The sequence below is a fragment of the Rutidosis leptorrhynchoides genome, chromosome 7 (genome assembly GCF_046630445.1).
Source record: "Rutidosis leptorrhynchoides isolate AG116_Rl617_1_P2 chromosome 7, CSIRO_AGI_Rlap_v1, whole genome shotgun sequence".
NCBI classification, from domain to species: domain Eukaryota; kingdom Viridiplantae; phylum Streptophyta; class Magnoliopsida; order Asterales; family Asteraceae; genus Rutidosis; species Rutidosis leptorrhynchoides.
Genome location: NC_092339.1, coordinates 44,646,493 through 44,672,682, shown reverse-complemented (window position 1 = coordinate 44,672,682; position 26,190 = coordinate 44,646,493). Strand labels below are relative to the sequence as shown.

The window sequence follows — 26,190 nt, the reverse complement described above, 5'->3', positions numbered from 1 at the left end:
CGCTCTGTGGGACTAAACTGTGAAGTTTCTTTGGGTTCACCATCTGCTCCGCATGGCCATACATACGGATTCTCAATACATTCCCAAAGTATAGAGTCGACACCGTTTAAGTAAATAACAAACCTAACTTTCCAGTCCAAGAAATTCTTAAGGTTGTCAAGTCTAGGTACTTTATTCGAAGAACCAGATTCTCTTTTATTCAGTAATAGCTTTTGTAGTCCAGGTGCAATAACTAATGCACTGTATTCATTCATCACTGGTTCGTTTGAGTCAGACATTTTAACTGATTAAGATTAATTAAAAATAATTATAAGATTCTGTCTCAAAAGAGGATCGGCCGAAGGACAAGACAATCGGTCGGAGGTCGGTGACGATCGGTCGGAGGTCATTGACTAACGGTCGATGGTGTAGACTTTGTAACTGAATCTTAGAATTATGTCCGTCGGTCGATGGAAGGTACTATCGGCCGATGATAGGTGACGATCGATCGATGGTCAAGAGACGAACGACCGAGGGTAAAGACAAACGATTCAATGTTATGAAAGACTGTCCTCCGGTTCAATAAGAGACGATCGGTCGATTGTGTATGACGAACGGTCGAGGGTCGAGACGAACGGTCGATGGTCAGAGACGCTCGGCCGAGGGTAGTTCTTACGAATTCTGGGCAGAAAAACCTAGGGTTTTCGATAAAAACTACAAATCTGATCGATTTTGACGTTCTAGACTTAAACAAAACCGGTAGAAACTTCAGAAAAACACCCAGTAACAATAATAAACACAAAAACACAAAAATTAAACGTAAAAATCTCAACTTTTACTCAAAAACCCGTTTAGACCAAAACCCTAAAACAAAAACACTTGATTCGACTCAAAAACGTTTTGATCAAGAAGCCACAGCTCTGATACCACTTTGAAGACGTTATTTGGATCTTAGATCAAACGTGAAACCTAGATGAAAGGCGGAAAACAATAACTAGGGTGAATCGAATACGTGTTTCACTTTCGGGATCAATCTAACCAACACTACGTTGATATAATCGACGCCTAGAGGTTTTTATTCGGTTGGGGTTTGGTCTGGGACTGTAATCACAGAGAATTACGATGGCTAAAGGATATTGGGTGTGTAACCTAACAATGAAACCCAAAACCCGTATTTATATATAATCACAGTGACCATCGGCCGGTGGTCTGGGACCTACGGCCGATGGTGATAGTCCCTCGACCGATGGTCTCTACCATCGGTCAATGGTCTGAGCAACCAACCAAACTGCTCGAACCATTTCACGTCATCATATTAAACAATCCAAACACAATGTATTAATGACGTAATCCTTACACGACTGAAATAGAAAATACAAAACGAATAGAACTCATTACAAAATAGAACTTGGGATTATGCACCAACACACACAATCATGATGAATTGATTAGGTTCTCCATTTCTCTTTGCCTAATTATTACATACTGGGGATTGCACAACAAGATTCTGAATCACAATGAGATGAAGAAAAAGTTAGTGACAGTTCAGTAGTAATTATAATTATAGCTTATTCCAGTTTTTATTTACAAGAATTATTAAGTATTTTATTATTCTGATTATTTGACAATTAATCTTTGGAAATCATAATATGATATTTTTGTTATACACCTCAAACTGAAACTACAATAATCACTTAAGAAGTACATGCAGAAGATAAAGTTGAGTATAGTATGTTAAATTTAAAGAAAATTATTAAAATTTTGAAGCTATATGAATATAAATTTTGAGTCAAGTTTTTGGATTAGGTGAGTATACTGTTTGAATTTCGACTTAAATAGTGGAATTCTGTATGACATGGTGTAGTTCCTGATGATTTCAGTTATTTTTTTCCTTTAATCTCAAGATTAACAAATTTGTAACTTTCATTATTTAAATTATAATCAACAATTAGTTATTTTGTGAATGCATTTCAGTTAGAATATATTGAAGTAGTACAAGTTCTATGAGAAAACAAAAGGCAGGCTTGAAAATGAAACAAGAGAAAGAAATTTCAGTATTTGTTAAACCTGGGAAATGAAACATAAATTTTCCTGTATTAATTGTAGCTTAATCTATGTAAATTTTACTGTATTGAATGTAGCTTAATTTATGTGTTCATGTTCATTCATGTCTCTTGGAAATTCATCGTTTATTGATCAATTTTATTTATATCAGGAAGTACAGAGTGGTTTGATACCGAGACTCGGATCGACTCTGATGGTGAGGAAGATTTTTACAGTACTCAAGATGGTAAGCTATGAATATTAACTTGTGTTCATGTCGATTTGTAACCGTTGCTTGAAATTTTTAGATTTGATTTTGGTTCTCATCCAGATATTGCATCACAAAGCAGCTCGATTAGTGCGTCAGTGACTCCAAGAGTTTCTGATCATGTCACGGGCTCTTTTTTCTCTGCATCTGATTCCTTATCTAAACCGAGTGAACTATCACCTGAAAATAGGATTCAAAACAATTATTTGCCTTGTCTAATTTGCACAACCTCCATAGATGTAAAGAGCAAATCATTGTGTTCAAGCCCTCAAAGTGCAAAGAAGAAAATGTCTTCAAGACTTTCCTTTAAATGGCGGGAAACGCAGTCCAATCTTTGTATATGTAAGACTTGTGTTTGTTTCATATTGCTTCCCCAACTGGCTACATGTGGCAAAATGGTGGGTTGGCTTTATGGGTCGGGTCATAAAAGGTAATTTTGTATGGACGAAATGGGCTGGCCATATTATATATTTATAATGTAACATGTCATAAAAGGTAAAAAGGGTGGGTGGGTTAGCCTATCCATTTGGACCACTCAAGATATAACATAACCTGTATAGACCCATTCATAAGTGATTGGGTCGAGATTGCCATCTCTACGAAGGGCTGAATGCATTCAGTTTGGATCACTTAGTTTTAATCCCTCATTTATCTTTCTATTTCAGTGTCTCCAAAAGGTATTTTAAGAAGACCGATTGCTGGTTCTCAAGTTCCATATTGTCCAATAGAGATAAAATTGTCAGATTCTTGGTCACCACTTGATCCAAGTACATTTAAAGTGCGCGGACATAATTATTTAAGGTATCAGCTTATTCATTTTTGAATAAGAAGTTTGAATTGGCCTTACCAAAATCATGTTAGATTATCGAGACATTTATACAAAACGAGAAAAAAAAACTGTTCCAACACTTGCACGGATTTTGCAGATTTCGGGAAGCGTGAAGCAGTCAAATGCGGTGCATCTTGACATGGATGCGGCGCATTCATAGAGCAAAATAGTCCGAGAGTTATTGATGCGGAGCATTGTGTGATGACCCGGGAATTTCCGACCAAATTTAAACCTAATCTAATTATGTTTCCGATATGTTGAGTCTCGAAAGTTTTGAAACGATGTTCAGATATTCAATTACCCTTTGACTAACCCCGACGATTCACGAACAAATTATTTGTAAATAAATATGTACAGGTGTATACATACATAAATGTAAATAAATATAATAATTGGAAATAATAATATTTAATCAATTGAATTAAGAATTATTATTATCAATTATTGACATTAAGTATTATTATTAGTATTATATATATCATATAATTAATAACATGTAATGCTAATATCTGATATAGTAAATTTAATTATAAATTAAACTATAATGGTTATAGTAATAATATTATTACTTTCAATATTAACATCTATAATAGTATCATTAATATTATTATGAAAATGGATGTAAATATAAATTGTTATACTATTACTACTAATATTATTGTAATTAGTATTATTATTATTAGTATCATTACTAACAGTATTATTATCATCATTATTATCAACCTTATTACAATTTAATATGGTTATCATTAATAATATTATTATTATCAAAATTAGCTATAAAAATTATAATTTTAATTGTTACTACAATTAGTATTATTATTTTAGTTATCATTATCATTATCATTATCATTATCATTAGAAATCTTTATTTTTAGCATTATTATTATTATTATTAATATTTTTATTTTTATTTAGATTATTATTAATATAATTATAATTATTAATTATTAATTATTATTAAAAAGAGGATAAGATCATAGTACGAATTGTAATTTGTTTAGAATCTAAATCAGTTGCATGTAACTATCGAAACTGTATCAAATCCTTGTATCTATCTGTTAATTGGTACTATGTTTTGTCTGTGCTCGTTTGTTCAGAATATGAAATATTCCCACTTGACTTTATGATATCTAAAGATATGCATATGCCTTACTTTATCACCTATCAATAATATCTATCTCTCTTTCTCTTAACTGCAACCAAGAACATCAATACCATGGAAATAGTTTGAGCTGTTAACAAACCCATTATAATACTACAAGTTATACCACTCGAACCATCACCTATGTCTTCCCATTGAAACCAACAACCAAACCCCATCAACCAATCCATACGAACATATTTGTTATCTCTGTTATTTTCGGATCAACCACCATCATCTCAAACCCGTTGAACCACTTCAATGTCCTCAAATGCTGCGTTTGTTTCCTGATCCGTTCGATGAAACCCACTTCAAACCCATGATCAAATATCCATTTAAACCACCTTACTACAAACATCGGCTAATAGGTATGATTCTTGTTTCTTATTTTCATACGATCACCATCACCCAACCATGACAAGTCACGAACCACTGCTACCATTGGCTTCGTTGTTTCATTTTCGAACAAACACCAATACCATAACCATCACACCACCACTTCATCACCCTAGTTGAAACCCTCACCTTTCATCGCCATTTTTTTTTTCTGTATCATGTGATACCAAACCGCCCCATCAGGTACTTGTTTTCATTTTTTTTTTCTGTTTAAACTAACAAGTCATGTACACTTGAAACCACCACTTCAACCATGAAAACCATCGATCATCTTTAATTTCTTTTATGTCAAGAATCAAACCACCACCACTATATTCGATCATTGTTACAATCGTTCATTCTTTTCCGGCTAAATGAACGAATACCACTCTTGAACCTACACTTGCTATACCTCCTGCACCACCCCAAAAATCAAACCGCCACCTCGTTAATTTTTTTCTTATCACTGAAAGATCTGCTAATGCAACAGAAATATTTCTGTTTCACTTCGACTTCTACCTCTACTATGCTACTGCAGCCTGCCTTCTATCTTGCTGATCTATACGAACCCCACACACATATCAACCGTAAAGTCCATACTACTCTTTTAGGTTGCAAACGAAAATAAAAGGTAAAGAAGTCGATGGTATGATAAATTTATGTATCTAGTTTAGTTTTAGCCAACATAGATATATAGGAGTTTAATACAACTCACTTTAAAAAGTTTATGCAAGTGGAAAAATGATGGAAATTATTTGCCGACAATTGCATAAAAACTAAAGAGAGGGGCCAACTATAATGGGTTACATAATGATGCCTTGTTATCTTTTAATAATTAGGATGGAGATCATATTATATATTGATAAGGTACTATATCACGATGAGATTAAAATGATGAAAGGATATGATGATGAGGCGTATGAATTTGATTAGGATATGAGTACGATCTCTACTGCTACTCCTCGGTTAGGATCCCTTTAGACGATTTGATCCAATTAAATCTATGTAACTTGGGTTAACTTTATATAATTCATGGATTAAACAATGTAAAAGTTGGGCCACGATCCTACTAGCCATAATTCTCTTGGGCTTTTGGTTTAGTGGGGTTAAGTAACATGAAATGAGCTCAATATTCTAATACTTGACTCACTGTATATTTTAGGATGATTCGATATGGATTGTTAGGTTATGGATAGTGATGATAACATTGATGATAATCGTGATGATGATGTTAGATATGATGATCATGATCATAAAAGATGACGAAACAATATTAGATGATGAAGACAAGATGTAATGAATTCGTTGATGGAGAATGTTTATGAGTATGATTATGATTTAGATGATATAATGATGATTAGGGTTAGAAGAAGAAGAAAGAAACAGAAACGGGTTAAATAGAATTAGTCATGAATTAAAACAGAAATAAACGAATGGTTCAGTGGTTGGGGATGTGTTGGGGTTAACCAAGAGGTCGTGGGTTCGAGCCTGGACATAGGCATTTATTTTGGAACTTTTCTTGAGAGGTAGCTATTATTATTACTATTACTATTATTATTATTATTATTATTATTATTATTATTATTATTATTATTATTATTATTATTATTATTATTATTATTATTATTATTATTATTATTATTATTATTATTATTACTATTATCATTACAACTATATTATTATTATTACTATTATTATTTTTATCATTATTATTGTTATCATTATTTTAGTAATATTATAATTAACATTTAACAAACAAATGATAGTTATATAAAAATATATTTGTTACATATAGCTATATTAGTATTACATACTTTTATGTTAATTGTTATTATTTATAATAATATAACACAATATCTATATATATAACATATGAATTAACAATTATATTACTAAAATAAAATAAGTAATATAGTATATATATATATAAGTTGTTCAATTGTGATTACATGAGTTAATAAATATATAAATGATATAGGTTCGTGAATCCGAGGCCAACTCTATACTTGTTCAATGTCGTTCTATGTATTTTTACTACAAAATACATTAGGTGAGTTTCATTAATCCCTTTTTAAATGCTTTTGCAATATATATTTTTGGGACTGAGAATGCATGCGCTTTTATAACTGTTTTACGAAATAGACACGAGTAAATGAAACTACATTCTATGGTTGGATTATTAAACCGAATATGCCCCTTTTTAAGTCTGGTAATCTAAGAATTAGGGAACAGACACCCTAATTGACGCGAACTCTAAAGATAGATCTATCGGGCCCAACAAGCCCCATCCAAAGTACCGGATGCTTTAGTACTTCGAAATTTATATCATGTCAGGTGTTCAATCCATATGAATGATATTTTTGTCTCTATGCATGGGACGTATGTTTATGAGAACTGGAAATATGAAATCTTGTGGTCTATTAAAATTATGAAATGATTATTTATGCTAAACTAATGAACTCACCAACCTTTTGGTTGACACTTGAAAGTATGTTTATTCTCAGGTACGAAAGAAATCTTTCGCTGTGCATTCGATCATTTTAAAGATATTACTTGTAGTCATTCATGACATATTTCAAAAGACGTTGCATTCGAGTCGTTGAGTTTATCAAGATCATTATTAAGTCAATTATAGTTGGATATATTATGAAATGAAATGTATGTCTGTCAACTTAAGATGTAATGAAAGATTGTCTTTTCAAAATGAATGCAATGTTTGTAAAATGTATCATATAGAGGTCAAGTACCTCGCAATGAAATCAACTGTTGTGAATCGTTTATAATCGATATGGACTTCGTCCGGATGGATTAGGACGGGTCCTTTCAGTTGGTATCAGAGCGGTGGTCTTAGCGAACTAGGTCTTGTATTAGTGAGTCTAACTGATAAGTCGTTAGGATGCATTAGTGAGTCTGGACTTCGATCGTGTCTGCATGTCAAAAGTTTTGCTTATCATTAGTGTCGAAAATTATTTGCTTATCATCCTTAAAGTCTAGACACGTCTTACTGCCTCTATTGCATAGACAGTGTATAGATAAATTCATATCTTAGCGTATATGTTATTGTTACCTTTGCCTGACAGATTCCGTAGATTCCTCCGTAACTTATGGGATTTTAGTATTATATATGCATATGTAAAACTATGTATTGCAGGGTACTAATCTACATCCTATAATCTATTTCTTATCGAAAATCCTTTATCTGATCGTACAAGATGAATCCCTCAACCAGTTCGAATTCCTCGGATTCCGACAGCTATTCCGATATGGAGTTTCACCTAAGCTCCGAAAGCAGTGTCACCAGAATGAATCAACCAATCAGCCATTATCAATTCATCTGATGGGTTCGTAGCAGACTTAATTAATGGAAACGCGCAGAAGGTAATCCCTTCCATCAACCGAATTCACCTCTTGACAATGAACCTGAAGCGTTTACCGACGAACCTGTTCGAAACACCATTTTCAGTCTCATTTCCAGGGTAACTCGACAAGATTATATTCTATCCACAATTTTGAACCTTATTCATCCGCTTGTTCCGACCGACAATCATCCTGGAATAATAAGTCAACGAACTTCGCGCTCGAATAATCAATTCGAAGAATATAGTGCAAAATGTACCAGCTTCAGCAACATCACCAGCACCAACAGTACCACCAACAACAACATCCGCATTCCAAGCCTCAATTTCACAATCTGTCCCACGAACATCAACATCATATGCACCATAGATACCAAGAAGTACCAACATCAATTAACGATGAAGTATTGATCCCTAACTTCATCAATATTCTGCGAAGAATATGTGGATCCTAATAGTTTTAGGGATTACTTATTTTAGCTCGAACCGAAAAATCAAATGAGTCTAATATAATATTGACTTATTAAATCCATGATTACATCTGAAGAAAATATATATGTATATATATTTTCATAAAGATTATGATTAAAAAGTCTTTCGTACAAACTATTAATGATGAAAATATTTTAACGGGTAGGTAATACCCGAGGAATATTTAGATTTCACATTAATAAGTTACAATGTACATTCTTCGAATCTGATTCAACAGTCATTTACTATCCTACTTACTCCACAGATATAAGTATCTGTTCACCAAAGAATAACCATTTTCATTCCAATTAAATTTCACATACGAGTTTCTGCCGATCAAAACCCAAGTCAAAATTTGACAAGTGGCATAATGGAGAAAATAATGAACAAAAATAAAATGTATTAGTAACCAATTAATTAACTACGTAAAACTTTAAAACAATGTTAACTGTTCCTAGCTAACTGTTACTATATGACTATTTCCTTAAAATATACTAGTTTTGGTGGAGCTATTGAACTATTGGACTATTGGACTACTATTATGGACAATTAAAAATTATTAAAAGAGTAGGAAATATTAAATACAACACATTTCGATTTAAAAGATTGTAAATAAATTTCATCTTCTACAGTTAAATATTTCCTCAAGTTGCCACTTGATTTCATCTTAAACCTCATTTGTATATTGACGATTACAATCTGCGTTCAAACCTTTCATGATTCTTGAAAACATTTCAATCGACAGAATGAACCAACAGCACTTCATCTACGGTGTCTGGCAGCAAGTTGGCAAGTTGCAACCTTTACATCCGAGCATGCTTTGGCCACCTTTCACTTTAGGTGCAAAGTTAATCACTTTACACCTAAAATTAGGGCTGTGATCATGCCATTACAAGGTGGAAAGCATGGCTAGTTGGTAAACAAGATGATTACTTGTCATGATGAAGATTCCTAGCTAGTTTTCATGGTGTTCTTGTTTTCTCCTATATATAGAACTCATTGTATGCAATTGTAACATACCAAATACAGATTCTCAGTAATAAACACTCTCTAGTTGGTCCGTGGACTAAAGCAATCACACCGATTGCATATAACCACGTTATATCTTGTGTCGTTCTTACATTTTCGCATTTATTATCTTTCGTTCATTAAGTAGGTTTGAGTGATCTTGATAGAATCACTACTCGGCTAGTAGTCTTGTAGAATTACTAGCGTTGTTTGGGTCCTAATATCCTAACAACTGGTATCAGAGCACAAGGTTTCGTTAAGGGAACGATGGCGGAAGATGGGAAGTTTAGAATCGACCGATTCGATGGAAGAGACTTTGGCTTTTGGAAGATGCAAATTGAAGATTACTTGTATCAAAAGAAGCTACACCAACCCTTGTTAGAGACCAAGCCCGAAAGCATGGATGATGTCGATTGGACACTTTTGGATCGTCAAGCTTTGGGTGCTATTCATCTTTCACTTGCTAAGAACGTTGCATACAATGTTGTGAATGAGAAGACGACGTTTGCTTGCTTGGAAGCACTCTCTAACATGTATGAGAAACCTACAGCTGCAAATAAGGTATTTCTCATGCGTCAATTATTTAATACTAAGATGAAGGAAGGTACGAGTGCAACGGATCATATCAATGAATTTAATAATATCGTTTCAAGACTTGAATCGGTAGAGATTAAGTTTGATGATGAACTAAAAGCACTTATCTTGCTTTCATCATTACCGGAAAGTTGGTCGGGTACGGTTACCGCGGTTAGTAGCTCTACGGGAACTACTAAGCTAGCATTTGAAGCTATAAGGGATTTGATTCTTGGTGAAGATACTCGTAGAAGAAACTCGGGAGAATCGACATCCGGTTCTTTGTTAAGTACCGACAACCGTGGTAGAAAATTTGAACGCGGTGAGAAGAAGGGTAGGAAGAAGTCTAAGAAGAGGCATCCATCGAAAGATAGAAGTGAAGTTACTTGTTGGGGTTGCAATCAAAAAGGGCACTTTCAAAGGAATTGCAAAAATGGTTCCACGAAAGGTGTAAACTTGGCCGAAGGGGAAAGTGATGATGCACTTTTATGTAGTGTTGAAAATTCTATGGAATCTTGGATCTTGGATTCGGGAGCTTTGTTTCATGCTACTCATATCAAAAGCATGATGAAGAATTTTCGTTCATATCAAGGCAAGGTGAGATTGGCGGACAACAAGCAACTCAACATAGAGGGCATTGGAGATGTTGTTTTGAAGACTACTCTTGGTTCTAATTGGACTTTGACGAACGTAAGGTACATTCCTAAATTGAAAAGGAAACTTATTTCGGTTGGTCAATTAGATGATGAAGGTAACGCGGTTACTTTTGAAAACTGCCAATGGAAGGTGGTTAAGGTTAGTAGTATTGTGGCTCGTGGACATAAAAGGGGAACACTTTATATGGTTGAAGTGTTTGATGAAGACACGGTGGTTGCTACGATTAATGTTGTGTCTGAATCAACTCTATGGCACCGAAGACTCGGGCATATGAGTGAGAAGGGTATGAAGATGCTTGTTTCGAGTGGGAGAATTCCAGATTTGAAAAAGGTAGAACTTGGGTTTTGCGAACCATGTGTATATGGGAAGCAAAAGAAGGTGACTTTTGGGAAATCGGGGAATGCACCTAAGTTAGAGAAATTGGAGCTCGTTTATACGGATGTGTTTGGTCCAACCAATGTAGAATCACATGGAGGTTCTCACTATTATGTCACCTTCATTGACGACTCCACTCGAAAGGTATGGGTTTATTTTCTTAAAGCTAAATTCGATGTATTTAATACTTTTGTGAAGTGGAAAGCTATGGTAGAAAATGAAACTAACTTGAAAGTCAAGAGCTTGAAGTCGGATAATGGAGGGGAATATGGTAGTCTTGAGTTTAAAGACCATTGTGCAAAGCTCGGTATTAGAATGTTGAAAACGGTACCGGAAACACCGCAACACAATGGGGTCGCCGAACGTATGAATCGTACGTTAAATGAAAGGGCTAAGAGTATGAGACTACATGCTGGTTTGCCTAAAATGTTTTGGGCGGATGCGGTTAACACGGTGGCTTATTTGATAAATAGGGGACCCTCAACACCGTTGGGTTTCCGAATTCCCGAGGAAGAATGGCAAGACAAGAAAGTGAGTTATGGTCACCTTAGGATCTTTGGGTGTAATGCATATGTGAAGACCAAAGATGCGGATAAAGAAAAGCTTGAAGCTAAGTCAAAGAAGTGTATTTTCATAGGCTACGGGTCGGATGAAATGGGCAATCGTTGTTGGGACAACGAAGCTAGAAAAGTAATTCATTCGCGAGATGTTACTTTTGATGAAGATTCGGTCTATGGCAAACCGGAAATGGGGAGTCCTAAACCGAGTCAAGTTACTTTTGACGATGTTTCTATTGATGATCTTGCAGGTTCTAGTGGGAGTTTGGGAAACAATGAATTGCCGAATGACGGTGAGGGGTCGGGAAATGCTAATGATGGGGATGAATCGGAAAGCGGTGATGATTCCGAACATAGTGCGAGTTCTAGTGATGAGGAGGTTACAAATGAAACCGGTCCAACCATTCCGGTTAATCCTACACTAAGACGCTCGACTAGAGTACCCAAACCTAATCCTAGGTATTCTTCATCAGCAAACTACTTGCTCTATACCGAGAATGGTGAACCCGAAAGTTACTTTGAGGCAAGAAAAATGTCATAACCCGTCCTTAACCATAAGAACGAGTTAGATAACGTATGATTTCATTGCGAGGTATTGACCTCTATATGCGACATTTTTAAAAGAACAACTGCATTTATTTTACATTACAAACCATAACTCTTATTTTAATACAGGCTTTAGACAATAAAAAGATGATTATCGTTTAGCGATAATCTTAGACTTACAAACTTTACATGTGATGATAACAATACGATTTCTAGCATATTTTACATTACAATTCCTCGGATATGCAGTTTTATTTTTGACACAAATATGCATACTCAAGATCTTGCTTAAATTCAACATGTTGCAGCGGAAGCTTTTAGTTATCACCTGAGAATAGACATGTTTAAAACGTCAACATAAAGTTGGTGAGATATAGGTTTAATGCCGGCAGCGATATAAATATAGACCACAAGATTTCATATGTAAACATTTTAATAAGAATATTCTAAGTGGTTGAGCACTTGGTAACCATACTTAACATTTAATCACGTCGCATATTCCCTTTATTATGAAATCTTACTACACCGTACCAAGTGTAGTCACGAAACGAAGTACTGTGCAACCGTTGAATACTGGTCGTCCAGTCCGGTTGGGGTTGTCAGGCCCGATAGATCTATCAACAGGATTCGCGTTTACAATACCGCTGTAAATAATAGTTACCAAGCTACAGGGAAGTATGCCAGTGGTACAACTCAACGTAGAATATATTTTTCAGTTACTTGTGTCCATAACGTAAAACATAAAATACATGTATTCTCATCCCGAAATATTTAGAGTTTAAAAGTGGGACTATATACTCACTTTTGCCTTGAAGATATGTAATTTTGACTTGGTCTCCGATTGATATCACGAACCTATCCATATATAATATATCAATACCTTTTCTTTTTAAACAATCGTCACATATATATACTTATAATACTTTTAATACTTTTAATAATTCCTTAGTCCGTAGTTAGCAGTCCGATGTTAGTAATTCAATTTTAAATGGTTCATTTTTAGGTGTTTAATAAACCCCCAACGAAATAAATAAAACCCCCATCGTATATGTATTGGTCGAGATTAATCTTGACCCATGGTACCGGTGTTGTCAAATGACGTGTTGCGTACATAAAGTACCGGTGTTGTCAAATGACGTGTTGCGTACAATCATGGGAATCTTACGATTAATTTTCTCGTATTGTTTACGGGTGATCCTGAACCATATAAAATTAAATTATGAGTACATATATATGAAATATCATGTTATTTTAAAAATATGTGATTTATTTAATTTTCTCCAATTATTTTCGTAGCTAAACTAGTCTTAGATATCCGATCTCGTTTTGGTCATAGTTTCTTCGTTACAACTCCGTTTTCGTTGGTTCAACTTGCCACTTCCTTGGATCGAGTCCCTCTTTAAGAATATGAACTGTAAATACCTTAGTTTGTATTCGAAATCACAGGTCATAGGTCAAACTTTAGTGAAACTTATGAAGTTAATCATTTTTGTTACAAAAATATCATTTAATGACCATTTTTCTAAAAATACTTATACTTTGAATTAAATCATGAAATTTTTATGTGTTAACATATTCATAAGAAATATCATTTTTCCAGAATATAAACCTCCAATTCAAAGTTCAAGATGGTTTTTAATTATCCAACCCAAAACAGCCCCCGGTTACACTCCGACGTCGTAAATTCAGTTTTTAAGGTGTTCTTTGAAAAACCAAGTTATACCTTGTTAAATTAGCATATATTTATGTTATATTACAGGTCTTGAAGTATTTTAAAAGTTAAGTTAGAAGGATCTATTTAGTTTGCAAACAAGTTTGAAAACATTCAAACTATGTTCTTGTTGTTAAAATTTTATACCACAAAATAAGATAGCTATATATATATGAATCGAATAAGGTTATGAACAAAGTTACTACCTCAAGTTACTTGGACAAGATTGCTGTAAAAGAGGAGTAAAAACCTAGAACCAAAAGAGTGATGGAATTGGATGAAAGATTGGAAGTAAACTTGTGTTCTTGGAAGGATTCTTGAAGTGTTTTTGTAAGGGTTTTCTTATGGTGATTAAGTGATGTTTTTGAAGCTAGATCTTCATGGTAACTTGCTGAGATGGTTAAGGTGTTTAAGGGTTATGGAAGTGTGTGTTTTTAACTAAGAAATGATGATAAAAATTGAATCAAAATGATGATCCCTAGCTCCCTTTAAAAACGTGATTTGAGATAAACATGACAAGATTTTTAGTTTGTTATTTTATGTAATTAGTCAACAAACTTCCAAATACCAATTACCTTATACATAAGGCATTGAACAAGGGCTGGTTGGTGGTGATTTGATGTGTATATACCAATAGTAAATACGTATAGGAGCTAGGTATGATACGAGTACATATACTCTAGATATACGTATAGAAATTTTGTGAAAAATGGAATGAGGATTCAAATATAGCTATCTTTTGTGAATACACTTATATTATTTTATGTATTCAAGTCCTTAAAAAGTGATTAAGTACATTACTTATACGATATATGTATAAACATTATAGGTCATAAGTATTTATGTCAATTAACGTTACGTATGGTTATCGTTTTGAAAACTTAAGTTAGTAGTTTCAAAATATACTTATAACTTATTGTTATTAATACAAAATAAGATATTATAACATTCTTAGATCATGTTAAATATGTATGTATACATATATATACACAAACGTATAATTATCATATATTGTATAGTTCGTGATATCATCGGTCAAACTAGACGGTCAAACGTTGTGTAAACTCTTTTCAAAAACATAAATCTCATCAATTTGGATTACTTATCATGTTGGTAAGGTTTAATTTATGTAAATATTATTCTTATAAGTATAGAACGATCGAAAAAGTGCGGGTCATTACAGTACCTACCCGTTAAATAAATTTCGTCCCGAAATTTTAAAATTGTACCTATTTTGCGTCATCGAGAAACAAGTGTGGATACTTTTGTTTCATATGATCCTCTCATTCCCAAGTAAACTCGGGACCCCTTCGAGCATTCCAACGAACCTTAACGATCGGTATGTTGCTCTGCTTGAGCTGTTTAACTTCACGGTCCATGATTTCGATTGGTTCTTCGACGAATTGTAGTTTCTCGTCGACATGGATTTCTTCAAGAGGAATGGTGAGGTCTTCCTTTGCAAGACACTTCTTAAGGTTTGAGACGTGAAAAGTATTATGTACTCCGGCGAGTTGTTGCGGTAACTCGAGTCGATAAGCTACCGGTCCAATGCGTTCGATGATCTTGAACGGGCCTACATACCTTGGGTTTAGTTTACCCCTTTTTCCAAAACGTATTACACCTTTCCAAGGTGACACCTTTAACATAACCATGTCACCGATCTGAAACTCTAATGGTTTCCTTCGAACATCGGCGTAGCTCTTTTGGCGACTACGGGCTGTTTTCAATTTCTCCTTGATTTGCACTATCTTCTCAGTAGTTTCATGGATGATCTCGGGTCCAGTTAATTGTCGATCTCCTACTTCATTCCAACAAATAGGATATCTACACTTCCTTCCATACAATTCTTCGAATGGCGCAGCTTTAATGCTCGCATGATAACTATTATTATACGAGAATTCTGCTAATGGTAGATATTTATCCCATCCGTTTCCAAAATCGATCACACATGCCCTGAGCATGTCTTCAAGAGTCTGAATTGTTCTTTCACTCTGCCCGTCGGTTTGTGGATGATATGCGGTGCTCATATCCAAACGAGTTCCTAGTGCCTCCTGTAGTGATTGCCAGAACTTTGAGGTAAATCTACTATCACGATCAGATATAATGGAAATAGGTATTCCATGCCTTGAAACTATTTCCTTTATATATAATCGTAATAATTTCTCCATTCTATCTGTTTCCTTTATAGGCAAGAAATGTGCAGATTTGGTAAGACGATCAACAATTACCCAAATGGTGTCGTATCCCCAGGCAGTCTTTGGTAACTTCGTGATGAAATCCATGGTAATACCGTCCCATTTCCATTCTGGAATTTCTGGTTGTTGAAGTAACCCTGACGGCTTCTGGTGTTCTGCTTTGACTTTGGAACAAGTTAAACACTCCCCAACATATGTTGCAACGTCTGTCTTTAAATTAGGCCACCAATAATGTGTCTTAAGATCTTGGTACATCTTTCCAACTCCAGGATGTATCGAGTATCTTGTCTTATGTGCCTCGTTCAATATCAACTTCCTTAATCCACCCAACTTCGGTACCCAAATACGGTTTGCAAAATATCGAATTCCGTCTTCCCGTATAACGAGTTGCTTCTCATACTTCTTCATTATTTCATTTCTTATGTTTTCTTTAGTAAGTGCTTCTCGTTGAACTTCTTTGATTTGTGAGTTGAGATTCATGCGAATTTTTATATTCATTACTCGTACTCGAATTGGTTCTCGTTCCTTTCTGCTTAGAGCATCGGCCACCACGTTCGCCTTCCCGGGATGATAACGAATTTCACAATCATAGTCGTTTATCAGCTCGACCCACCTACGTTGCCTCATGTTCAGCTGTTTCTGATCAAAAATATGTTGAAGACTTTTATGATCAGTAAACACAGTGCATTTAACCCCATATAAGTAGTGTCTCCATATCTTCAATGCAAACACGACTGCTCCCAGTTCTAGATCATGCGTCGTATAATTCCGCTCGTGAATCTTTAATTGTCGGGATGCGTATGCAATAACTTTCTTCCGTTGCATAAGAACGCAACCAAAACCTTGTCGCGAAGCGTCACAATATATTTCAAAATCATCGTTCCCTTCTGGTAACGATAAAATAGGCGCCGTAGTTAACTTCTTCTTTAGTATTTGAAATGCGTTCTCCTGCTCCGAGGTCCATTCATATTTCTTCCCTTTTTGCGTTAACGCTGTCAACGGCTTAGCTATTCGGGAAAAATCTTGAATAAACCTTCTATAATAACCGGCTAAACCCAAAAATTGGCGTATCTGCATTGGTGTCTTAGGAATCTCCCATTTTTCAATGGCTTCAATTTTTGCTGGATCAACCTGAATTCCTTTGCTACTAACAACGTGGCCAAGAAATTGCACTTCTTTCAACCAGAAAGCACATTTAGAAAATTTAGCATATAGCTGTTCTTTTCTTAACAACTCTAATATCAACCTTAAATGCTGCTCATGCTCTTGCTCACTCTTGGAATAGATAAGAATATCATCAATGAAAACGATAACAAACTTATCTAAATATGGACTACAAACTCGATTCATGAGGTCCATGAATACAGCTGGCGCATTCGTCAATCCAAACGGCATGACCAAAAATTCGTAATGACCGTAGCGTGTCCGAAAAGCAGTTTTCGGTATATCTTCTTCTTTGACACGTAATTGATGATAGCCCGATCTTAGGTCAATTTTCGAGTACACACATGATCCTTGGAGTTGATCAAATAAGTCGTCAATTCTCGGTAGTGGATACCGATTCTTGATAGTTAACTTATTTAATTCACGATAATCTATACACATCCTAAAAGATCCATCTTTCTTCTTAACAAACAAAATTGGAGCTCCCCACGGTGAAGTACTTGGTCGTATGAATCCTCGGTCTAGTAATTCTTTTAACTGACTTTGAAGTTCTTTTAATTCGGACGGTGCAAGTCTATATGGCGCACGAGCCACTGGTGCAGCTCCTGGTACTAAATCTATTTGAAATTCTACAGATCTAAATGGAGGTAATCCTGGCAACTCTTCCGGAAAAACTTCAGGATAATCTCTTGCCACAGGCACGTCGTTGATGCACTTCTCTTTTTCTTTCTTTTCGACTTTATTAACATGTGCTAGAATAGCATAACATCCCTTTTCTAAACACTTCTTGGCTTTCAAACAGCTAATGAGTTTTAACTTTGAGTTACCCTTCTCTCCATAAATCATCACCTGCATTTTATCCTTACAAGGAATGCGAATTGCCTTCTTGGCACACACAACTTCAGCTCCTACTTTGGACATCCAGTCCATGCCGACTATTACATCAAAACTTCCTAATTCTACGGGTATCAAGTCAATTTTAAACGTTTCTCCGGCTAAATTTATTTTACAATCACGACAAATTTTATCGGCTTTAATTAGTTTACCATTAGCTAACTCAATCATGTACTTAGCATCTAGAGGTAATGATGAACAATTCAATTTAGTGTAAAAATTTCTACACACGTAACTTCTATCGGCACCAGTATCAAATATAATAGATGCTGATAAGTTATTAATGGTAAACGTACCCGTAACAAGCTCCGGGTCTTCACACGCCTCTCTAGCATTAATAACAAATGCTCTTCCACGTGCAGATCCATTATTCTTCTCTGGATTCGGACACTGGCTCTTATAGTGACCTTGTTTTCCACACCCATAACAAGTAATGGTAGCCAAAGCAGTTCTATTTGCATTGGTGGCAGGAGTCTTGGTACCATTTGTATTTGTAACGAGAGCCCTACAATCTTCAGCAAGATGACCCTTTCGATTACATTTGTTGCATACCACATTACAGTAGCCAGAGTGATGTTTGTGGCATCGGTTGCATAAAGGATTTTGTCCTTTGTAACCAAAGCTTGAACCACTACCTGCACCTTGCGTGGTTTCTTGTTTCTTAAAAGATTGTTGTTGGTTACCTTGATCATAATTTCCATTCCACTTTCTTTTGTTACCTGATACCTTCACATCAGTATTGGATACTTTCTTATCCATGATGACCTGATCCATTAGCTCGTTTGCCATGGTTATAGCTTCATGAATTGTCTTAGGTTTCGATGCTGTAACATTTGCCTTGACCTTTTTGGGCAAACCATCTTTGTACATTTCAATCTTCCGTTCTTCGGTTGGAACCAATTCAGGACATAGCAAAACTAATTCCATGAATCGCTGATTGTAGTTGGTGATTTCAGTACCAACAACCTTCAGACTTCGTAATTCATCTTCCAACTTCCTAACCTCGTTCCTTGGACAATATTCGTTGATTAACATTGTTTTGAATTCTTCCCATGGAGTATCATAAGCTACATCTCCTCCTACAGCCTTCACAAAATTTTTCCACCACATGAGTGCACTATCTTGTAAAGTGCACGATGCATACTTGGTCATGTCCTTTTCAACACAACCACTGATTTTAAACACAGTCTCCATCTTTTCTATCCACCGGGTTAAACCGATCGGTCCTTCCGTTCCACTGAATGATGAGGGCTTGCAAGCTTGAAACGTCTTGTAAGTGCACCCCACACGAGGATTTGGGTTAACTGCAGCACCTCTTGCAGCCTCGACCCATAACATTCTGTCGTTCACTCGCTGATTGATGAGTTCCTGGATTTCTTGTTCCGTCATTCGGTTCAATCGCGCCATATTCTTCTATAAGAATGAAAAGAAAATAATTATTCACATGGAATATTATAGATGTAGTGTATATTTACAGTACATTATAGCTTATTAATAATATGAACCAGGTATTATTATAAAAGCCTTTTCTTCTTATTAGCGTTTTATAATTATATCTAGGGTAGTACCTACCCGTTAATGTCCATACTTAATAGCTTAGTACAGAATCAATTACTACCATCTAAATAATACTTAACCATGGAAAATTATTGCATTTCACACTTCACTATTTTACATATGCTTATCTTACATCGAACATTAAGCAAACCACACTAATAATATTATACAAAGCATTATATGATCCCATGGTTTAATACGGCAGCGCATCGTTTGGTCTATTTTCTAGGACGTTTAGGTTCAAAGAATCGCTTAACGCTTATCCTGGCTGTCTGCCTATATTTTGGCTGTGGGACTGAAGAACTGGATGCCGGGATAGAACGAATAGGAATAGCGGGAATAGGGGTGGTAGTGTCTAGTGGAGTTGGTGCCACATCATCCTTATTAAACTCAAGATTTGAATTTTCTAATTCATTAGCCTTTCGTTTCTTTCCTAGTTCGAACTTGTCTTTCGTAATTTCCTGTATTTCTTCCTCGGGTTCACTTTCCTCCTCGGGTTCACTTTCCTCCTCGGGTTCACTTTCCGGGTTCTCTATAGTCGGTTCATCCGGAATTTGTGAGTCTTCCCCAAAGATATTATTTTCGTCATCGGATAGGTTAATGACTGGAACACCATCTGAAGATTCTGGTTCGGAGTCGCTGAATGTGATAACAAGTTTTGAGCCCGACATCTATCACACAACAACTAACCCATTAGTACTACATAATATTTACATATAAATTTTAACCAACAATGATAAGCAATGGTTTTCGAAATCAGACCCGGTCAAAGTCCAGACTTACTAATGTATCCTAACGACTTATCAGTTAGACACACTAATGCAAACCTGGTTCGCTAAGACCACCGCTCTGATACCACATGTCATAACCCGTCCTTAACCATAAGAACGAGTTAGATAACGTATGATTTCATTGCGAGGTATTGACCTCTATATGCGACATTTTTAAAAGAACAACTGCATTTATTTTACATTACAAACCATAACTCTTATTTTAATACAGGCTTTAGACAATAAAAAGATGATTATCATTTAGCGATAATCTTAGACTTACAAACTTTACATGTGATGATAACAATACGATTTCTAGCATATTTTACATTACAATTCCTCGGATATGCAATTTTATTTTTGACACAAATATGCATACTCAAGATCTTGCTTAAATTCAACATGTTGCAGCGGAAGCTTTTAGTTATCACCTGAGAATAGACATATTTAAAACGTCAACATAAAGTTGGTGAGATATAGGTTTAATGCCGGCAGCGATATAAATATAGACCACAAGATTTCATATGTAAACATTTTAATAAGAATATTCTAAGTGGTTGAGCACTTGGTAACCATACTTAACATTTAATCACGTCGCATATTCCCTTTATTATGAAATCTTACTACACCGTACCAAGTGTAGTCACGAAACGAAGTACTGTGCAACCGTTGAATACTGGTCGTCCAGTCCGGTTGGGGTTGTCAGGCCCGATAGATCTATCAACAGGATTCGCGTTTACAATACCGCTGTAAATAATAGTTACCAAGCTACAGGGAAGTATGCCAGTGGTACAACTCAACGTAGAATATATTTTTCAGTTACTTGTGTCCATAACGTAAAACATAAAATACATGTATTCTCATCCCGAAATATTTAGAGTTTAAAAGTGGGACTATATACTCACTTTTGCCTTGAAGATATGTAATTTTGACTTGGTCTCCGATTGATATCACGAACCTATCCATATATAATATATCAATACCTTTTCTTTTTAAACAATCGTCACATATATATACTTATAATACTTTTAATACTTTTAATAATTCCTTAGTCCGTAGTTAGCAGTCCGATGTTAGTAATTCAATTTTAAATGGTTCATTTTTAGGTGTTTAATAAACCCCCAACGAAATAAATAAAACCCCCATCGTATATGTATTGGTCGAGATTAATCTTGACCCATGGTACCGGTGTTGTCAAATGACGTGTTGCGTACATAAAGTACCGGTGTTGTCAAATGACGTGTTGCGTACAATCATGGGAATCTTATGATTAATCTTCTCGTATTGTTTACGGGTGATCCTGAACCATATAAAATTAAATTATGAGTACATATATATGAAATATCATGTTATTTTAAAAATATGTGATTTATTTAATTTTCTCCAATTATTTTCGTAGCTAAACTGGTCTTAGATATCCGATCTCGTTTTGGTCATAGTTTCTTCGTTACAACTCCGTTTTTGTTGGTTCAACTTGCCACTTCCTTGGATCGAGTCCCTCTTTAAGAATATGAACTGTAAATACCTTAGTTTGTATTCAAAATCACAGGTCATAGGTCAAACTTTAGTGAAACTTATGAAGTTAATCATTTTTGTTACAAAAATATCATTTAATGACCATTTTTCTAAAAATACTTATACTTTGAATTAAATCATGAAATTTTTATGTGTTAACATATTCATAAGAAATATCATTTTTCCAGAATATAAACCTCCAATTCAAAGTTCAAGATGGTTTTTAATTATCCAACCCAAAACAGCCCCCGGTTACACTCCGACGTCGTAAATTCAGTTTTTAAGGTGTTCTTTGAAAAACCAAGTTATACCTTGTTAAATTAGCATATATTTATGTTATATTACAGGTCTTGAAGTATTTTAAAAGTTAAGTTAGAAGGATCTATTTAGTTTGCAAACAAGTTTGAAAACATTCAAACTATGTTCTTGTTGTTAAAATTTTATACCACAAAATAAGATAGCTATATATATATGAATCGAATAAGGTTATGAACAAAGTTACTACCTCAAGTTACTTGGACAAGATTTCTGTAAAAGAGGAGTAAAAACCTAGGACCAAAAGAGTGATGGAATTGGATGAAAGATTGGAAGTAAACTTGTGTTCTTGGAAGGATTCTTGAAGTGTTTTTGTAAGGGTTTTCTTATGGTGATTAAGTGATGTTTTTGAAGCTAGATCTTCATGGTAACTTGCTGAGATGGTTAAGGTGTTTAAGGGTTATGGAAGTGTGTGTTTTTAACTAAGAAATGATGATAAAAATTGAATCAAAATGATGATCCCTAGCTCCCTTTAAAAACGTGATTTGAGATAAACATGACAAGATTTTTAGTTTGTTATTTTATGTAATTAGTCAACAAACTTCCAAATACCAATTACCTTATACATAAGGCATTGAACAAGGGCTGGTTGGTGGTGATTTGATGTGTATATACCAATAGTAAATACGTATAGGAGCTAGGTATGATACGAGTACATATACTCTAGATATACGTATAGAAATTTTGTGAAAAATGGAATGAGGATTCAAATATAGCTATCTTTTGTGAATACACTTATATTGTTTTATGTATTCAAGTCCTTAAAAAGTGATTAAGTACATTACTTATACGATATATGTATAAACATTATAGGTCATAAGTATTTATGTCAATTAACGTTACGTATGGTTATCGTTTTGAAAACTTAAGTTAGTAGTTTCAAAATATACTTATAACTTATTGTTATTAATACAAAATAAGATATTATAACATTCTTAGATCATGTTAAATATGTATGTATACATATATATACACAAATGTATAATTATCATATATTGTATAGTTCGTGATATCATCGGTCAAACTAGACGGTCAAACGTTGTGTAAACTCTTTTCAAAAACATAAATCTCATCAATTTGGATTACTTATCATGTTGGTAAGGTTTAATTTATGTAAATATTATTCTTATAAGTATAGAACGATCGAAAAAGTGCGGGTCATTACAAAAAACAAAAGAATCCATACAATGGGAACTTGCCATGAAAGAAGAGATGGGATCACTTGAGAAGAACAAGACTTGGTCACTAGTGAAGTTACCTCATGATAAAAGGGCATTGCAAAGCAAATGGGTATATAGAATCAAGAATGATATGGATGGCAAGAAAAGGTACAAGGCTCGTTTGGTAGTCAAAGGCTTTCAACAAAAGGAAGGGGTTGACTACAAAGAGATATTTTCACCGGTAGTTAAAATGACTACTATCCATTTGGTACTTTCTATGGTTGCATCCGAAGACTTACATCTAGAGCAACTAGATGTGAAGACTGCATTTTTGCATGGTGATCTTGTTGAAGAGATCTACATGAGGCAACCCGAGGGCTTTGAGGTAAAGGGTAAAGAGAAGTGGGTTTGTAAGCTAAAGAAAAGTTTGTATGGATTGAAGCAAGCACCTCGGCAATGGTACTTGAAGTTTGATGATTTTATGAAGAAGATTGGTTTCTTAAGATGTGAAGCGGATCACTGTTGCTACTTGAAGAAATTCAAGTCTTCATAAATAATCTTATTGTTGTATGTTGATGACATGTTACTTGCAGGTTCAAACATGTTCGAAATTAACAAGTTGAAGGGATTACTTTCCCGAGAATTCGAGATGAAAGATCTTGGCGGTGCTAGGCAAATACTTGGCATGAGTATTGTGCGTGATCGTGTGAAGGGTACTCTATACTTGTCTCAATCCAAATATATTGAGAAAGTAGTAGAGAGGTTCAACATGGAAGATTCAAAGGCTCGTTCTATGCCTTTGGGAAGCACCTTAAAACTATCGAAAAGTCAATCACCAAAGACGGAAAGAGACAAGAAGGATATGGAAAAGGTTCCATATGCATCGGCCGTGGGTAGCATTATGTATGCCATGGTTTGTACAAGACCCGATATTGCTCAAGCAGTGGGAGTTGTAAGTCGTTATATGTCTAATCCGGGGAAAGAGCATTGGGAAGCGGTCAAATGGTTGCTTCGTTATTTGAAAGGTACTTCTAATATGGGATTGTGTTTCTCCAAAAACAAACTCATACTTAGAGGTTATGCGGATGCTAATTTGGGTGGATGTGATGATTCGGGGAAAAGCACTACGGGTTATGTTTTCACAATGGGGAAGACGGCGATTAGTTGGTTATCTCGATTGCAAAAGAGTGTTGCTTTGTCAACCACCGAAGCCGAATACATGGCTATTGCGGAAGCTTCTAAAGAGCTAGTGTGGTTGAAGAACTTCTTAGGTGAGTTGGGTAAAAGACAAGACTATTGCGTCTTGTATTGTGATAATCAAAGTGCGGTTCATCTTGGGAAGAATCCGGTATTTCATAGTCAAACGAAACACATCAAGATAAGGTATCATTTTATTCGACAACATATAAATGATGGCACTTTATTCTTGGAGAAAATCCTTGGTAAGAAGAATCCTGCCTATATGTTTACTAAGGTGGTTACGACGGAGAAATTGAGGTTTTGCATTACCTCAATTGGTCTTCTCATGAATTGATGAGAGAAGACCCCAGCTAGAGATGTGAATGGTGTTACAAGTTTAACAAGTAATATTGAAGACCTTTTATCGAACGTCTACTCATCCGAAGAATGTGTTGAGCGTGCGTGTCCCAAATGGTATTTGTGAAAGGACCCGTCCTAATCCACCTGGACGAAGTCATCAACATTTGGTCCCATTGCGATGATCGGCTCCAAGTAATGTCCTTATATTGAGCAAATGCACAGCGGAAGACTTAATTCGTACCTGAGAATAAACATGCTTTAAAGTGTCAACCAAAAGGTTGGTGAGTTTATTGGTTTATCATAACAATCATTTCAATATGTTAATAGACTACAAGATTTCTTAATCATAAACATAATACACTCGCAAGTGTATGTAAAGCATTCTAAGTGGTTGAGCACTTGGTAACCATACTTAACATTTAATCAACGTCGCATATTCCCTTTATTATGAAATCTCACTACACCGTACCAAGTGTAGTCACCAAAACGAAGTACTGTGCAACCGTTGAATACTGGTCGTCCAGTCCGGTTGGGGTTGTCAGGCCCGATAGATCTATCAACAGGATTCGCGTTTACAATACCCATGTAAATAGTAGTTACCAAGCTACGGGGAAATATGCCAGTGGTACAACTCAACGTAGAATATATTTTTAAGTACTTGTGTCTATTTTGTAAACATGTATAAAAGCAGCGCATGTATTCTCAGCCCAAAAATATATATTGCAAAAGCAATTAAAAAGGGAGCAAATGAAACTCACTTTTGCCTTGAAGGTATTTAATTCAACTTGGTCTCCGATAGATATCACGAACCTAACCATATATATAATATATCAACATATTTTCTTTTTAAGTAATCGTTACATATATATACACTTTTAATACTTTTAATATTTTTCTTAGTCCGTAGTTAGCAGTCCGATATTAGTGGTCTACAATTAGTTGCTTAAATAAAATAAATAAAGACCCCATCGTATTCGTATTGATCAGAATTAATCTCGACCCATGGTACCATGTTGTCAAATGACGTGTTGCGTACATAAAGTACCGTGTTGTCAAATGACGTGTTGCGTACAATCATGAGGTCTTATGATTAATCTTCTCGTGTTGTTTACGGGTGGTCCTGAAATATATAAAATCAAATCATAAGTAATTATATATAAAATATCATATTAATTAGAAAAGATATGAT

General features: G+C 35.0%; 1 protein-coding gene across 1 annotated transcript in view; it reads left to right on the top strand.

The window, feature by feature from the left end:
• Positions 1–449: 449 nt before the first annotated feature.
• Positions 450–26,190, top strand: part of LOC139859156 (uncharacterized) — a 36,424-nt gene continuing 10,683 nt past the window's right edge. Inside the window, exons 1-4 of the mRNA XM_071847956.1 lie at positions 450–456; positions 2,195–2,269; positions 2,354–2,632; positions 2,956–3,091. Coding sequence (XP_071704057.1) covers positions 450–456; positions 2,195–2,269; positions 2,354–2,632; positions 2,956–3,091 — 497 coding nt within the window. The remainder of the gene's footprint in view (positions 457–2,194; positions 2,270–2,353; positions 2,633–2,955; positions 3,092–26,190) is intronic.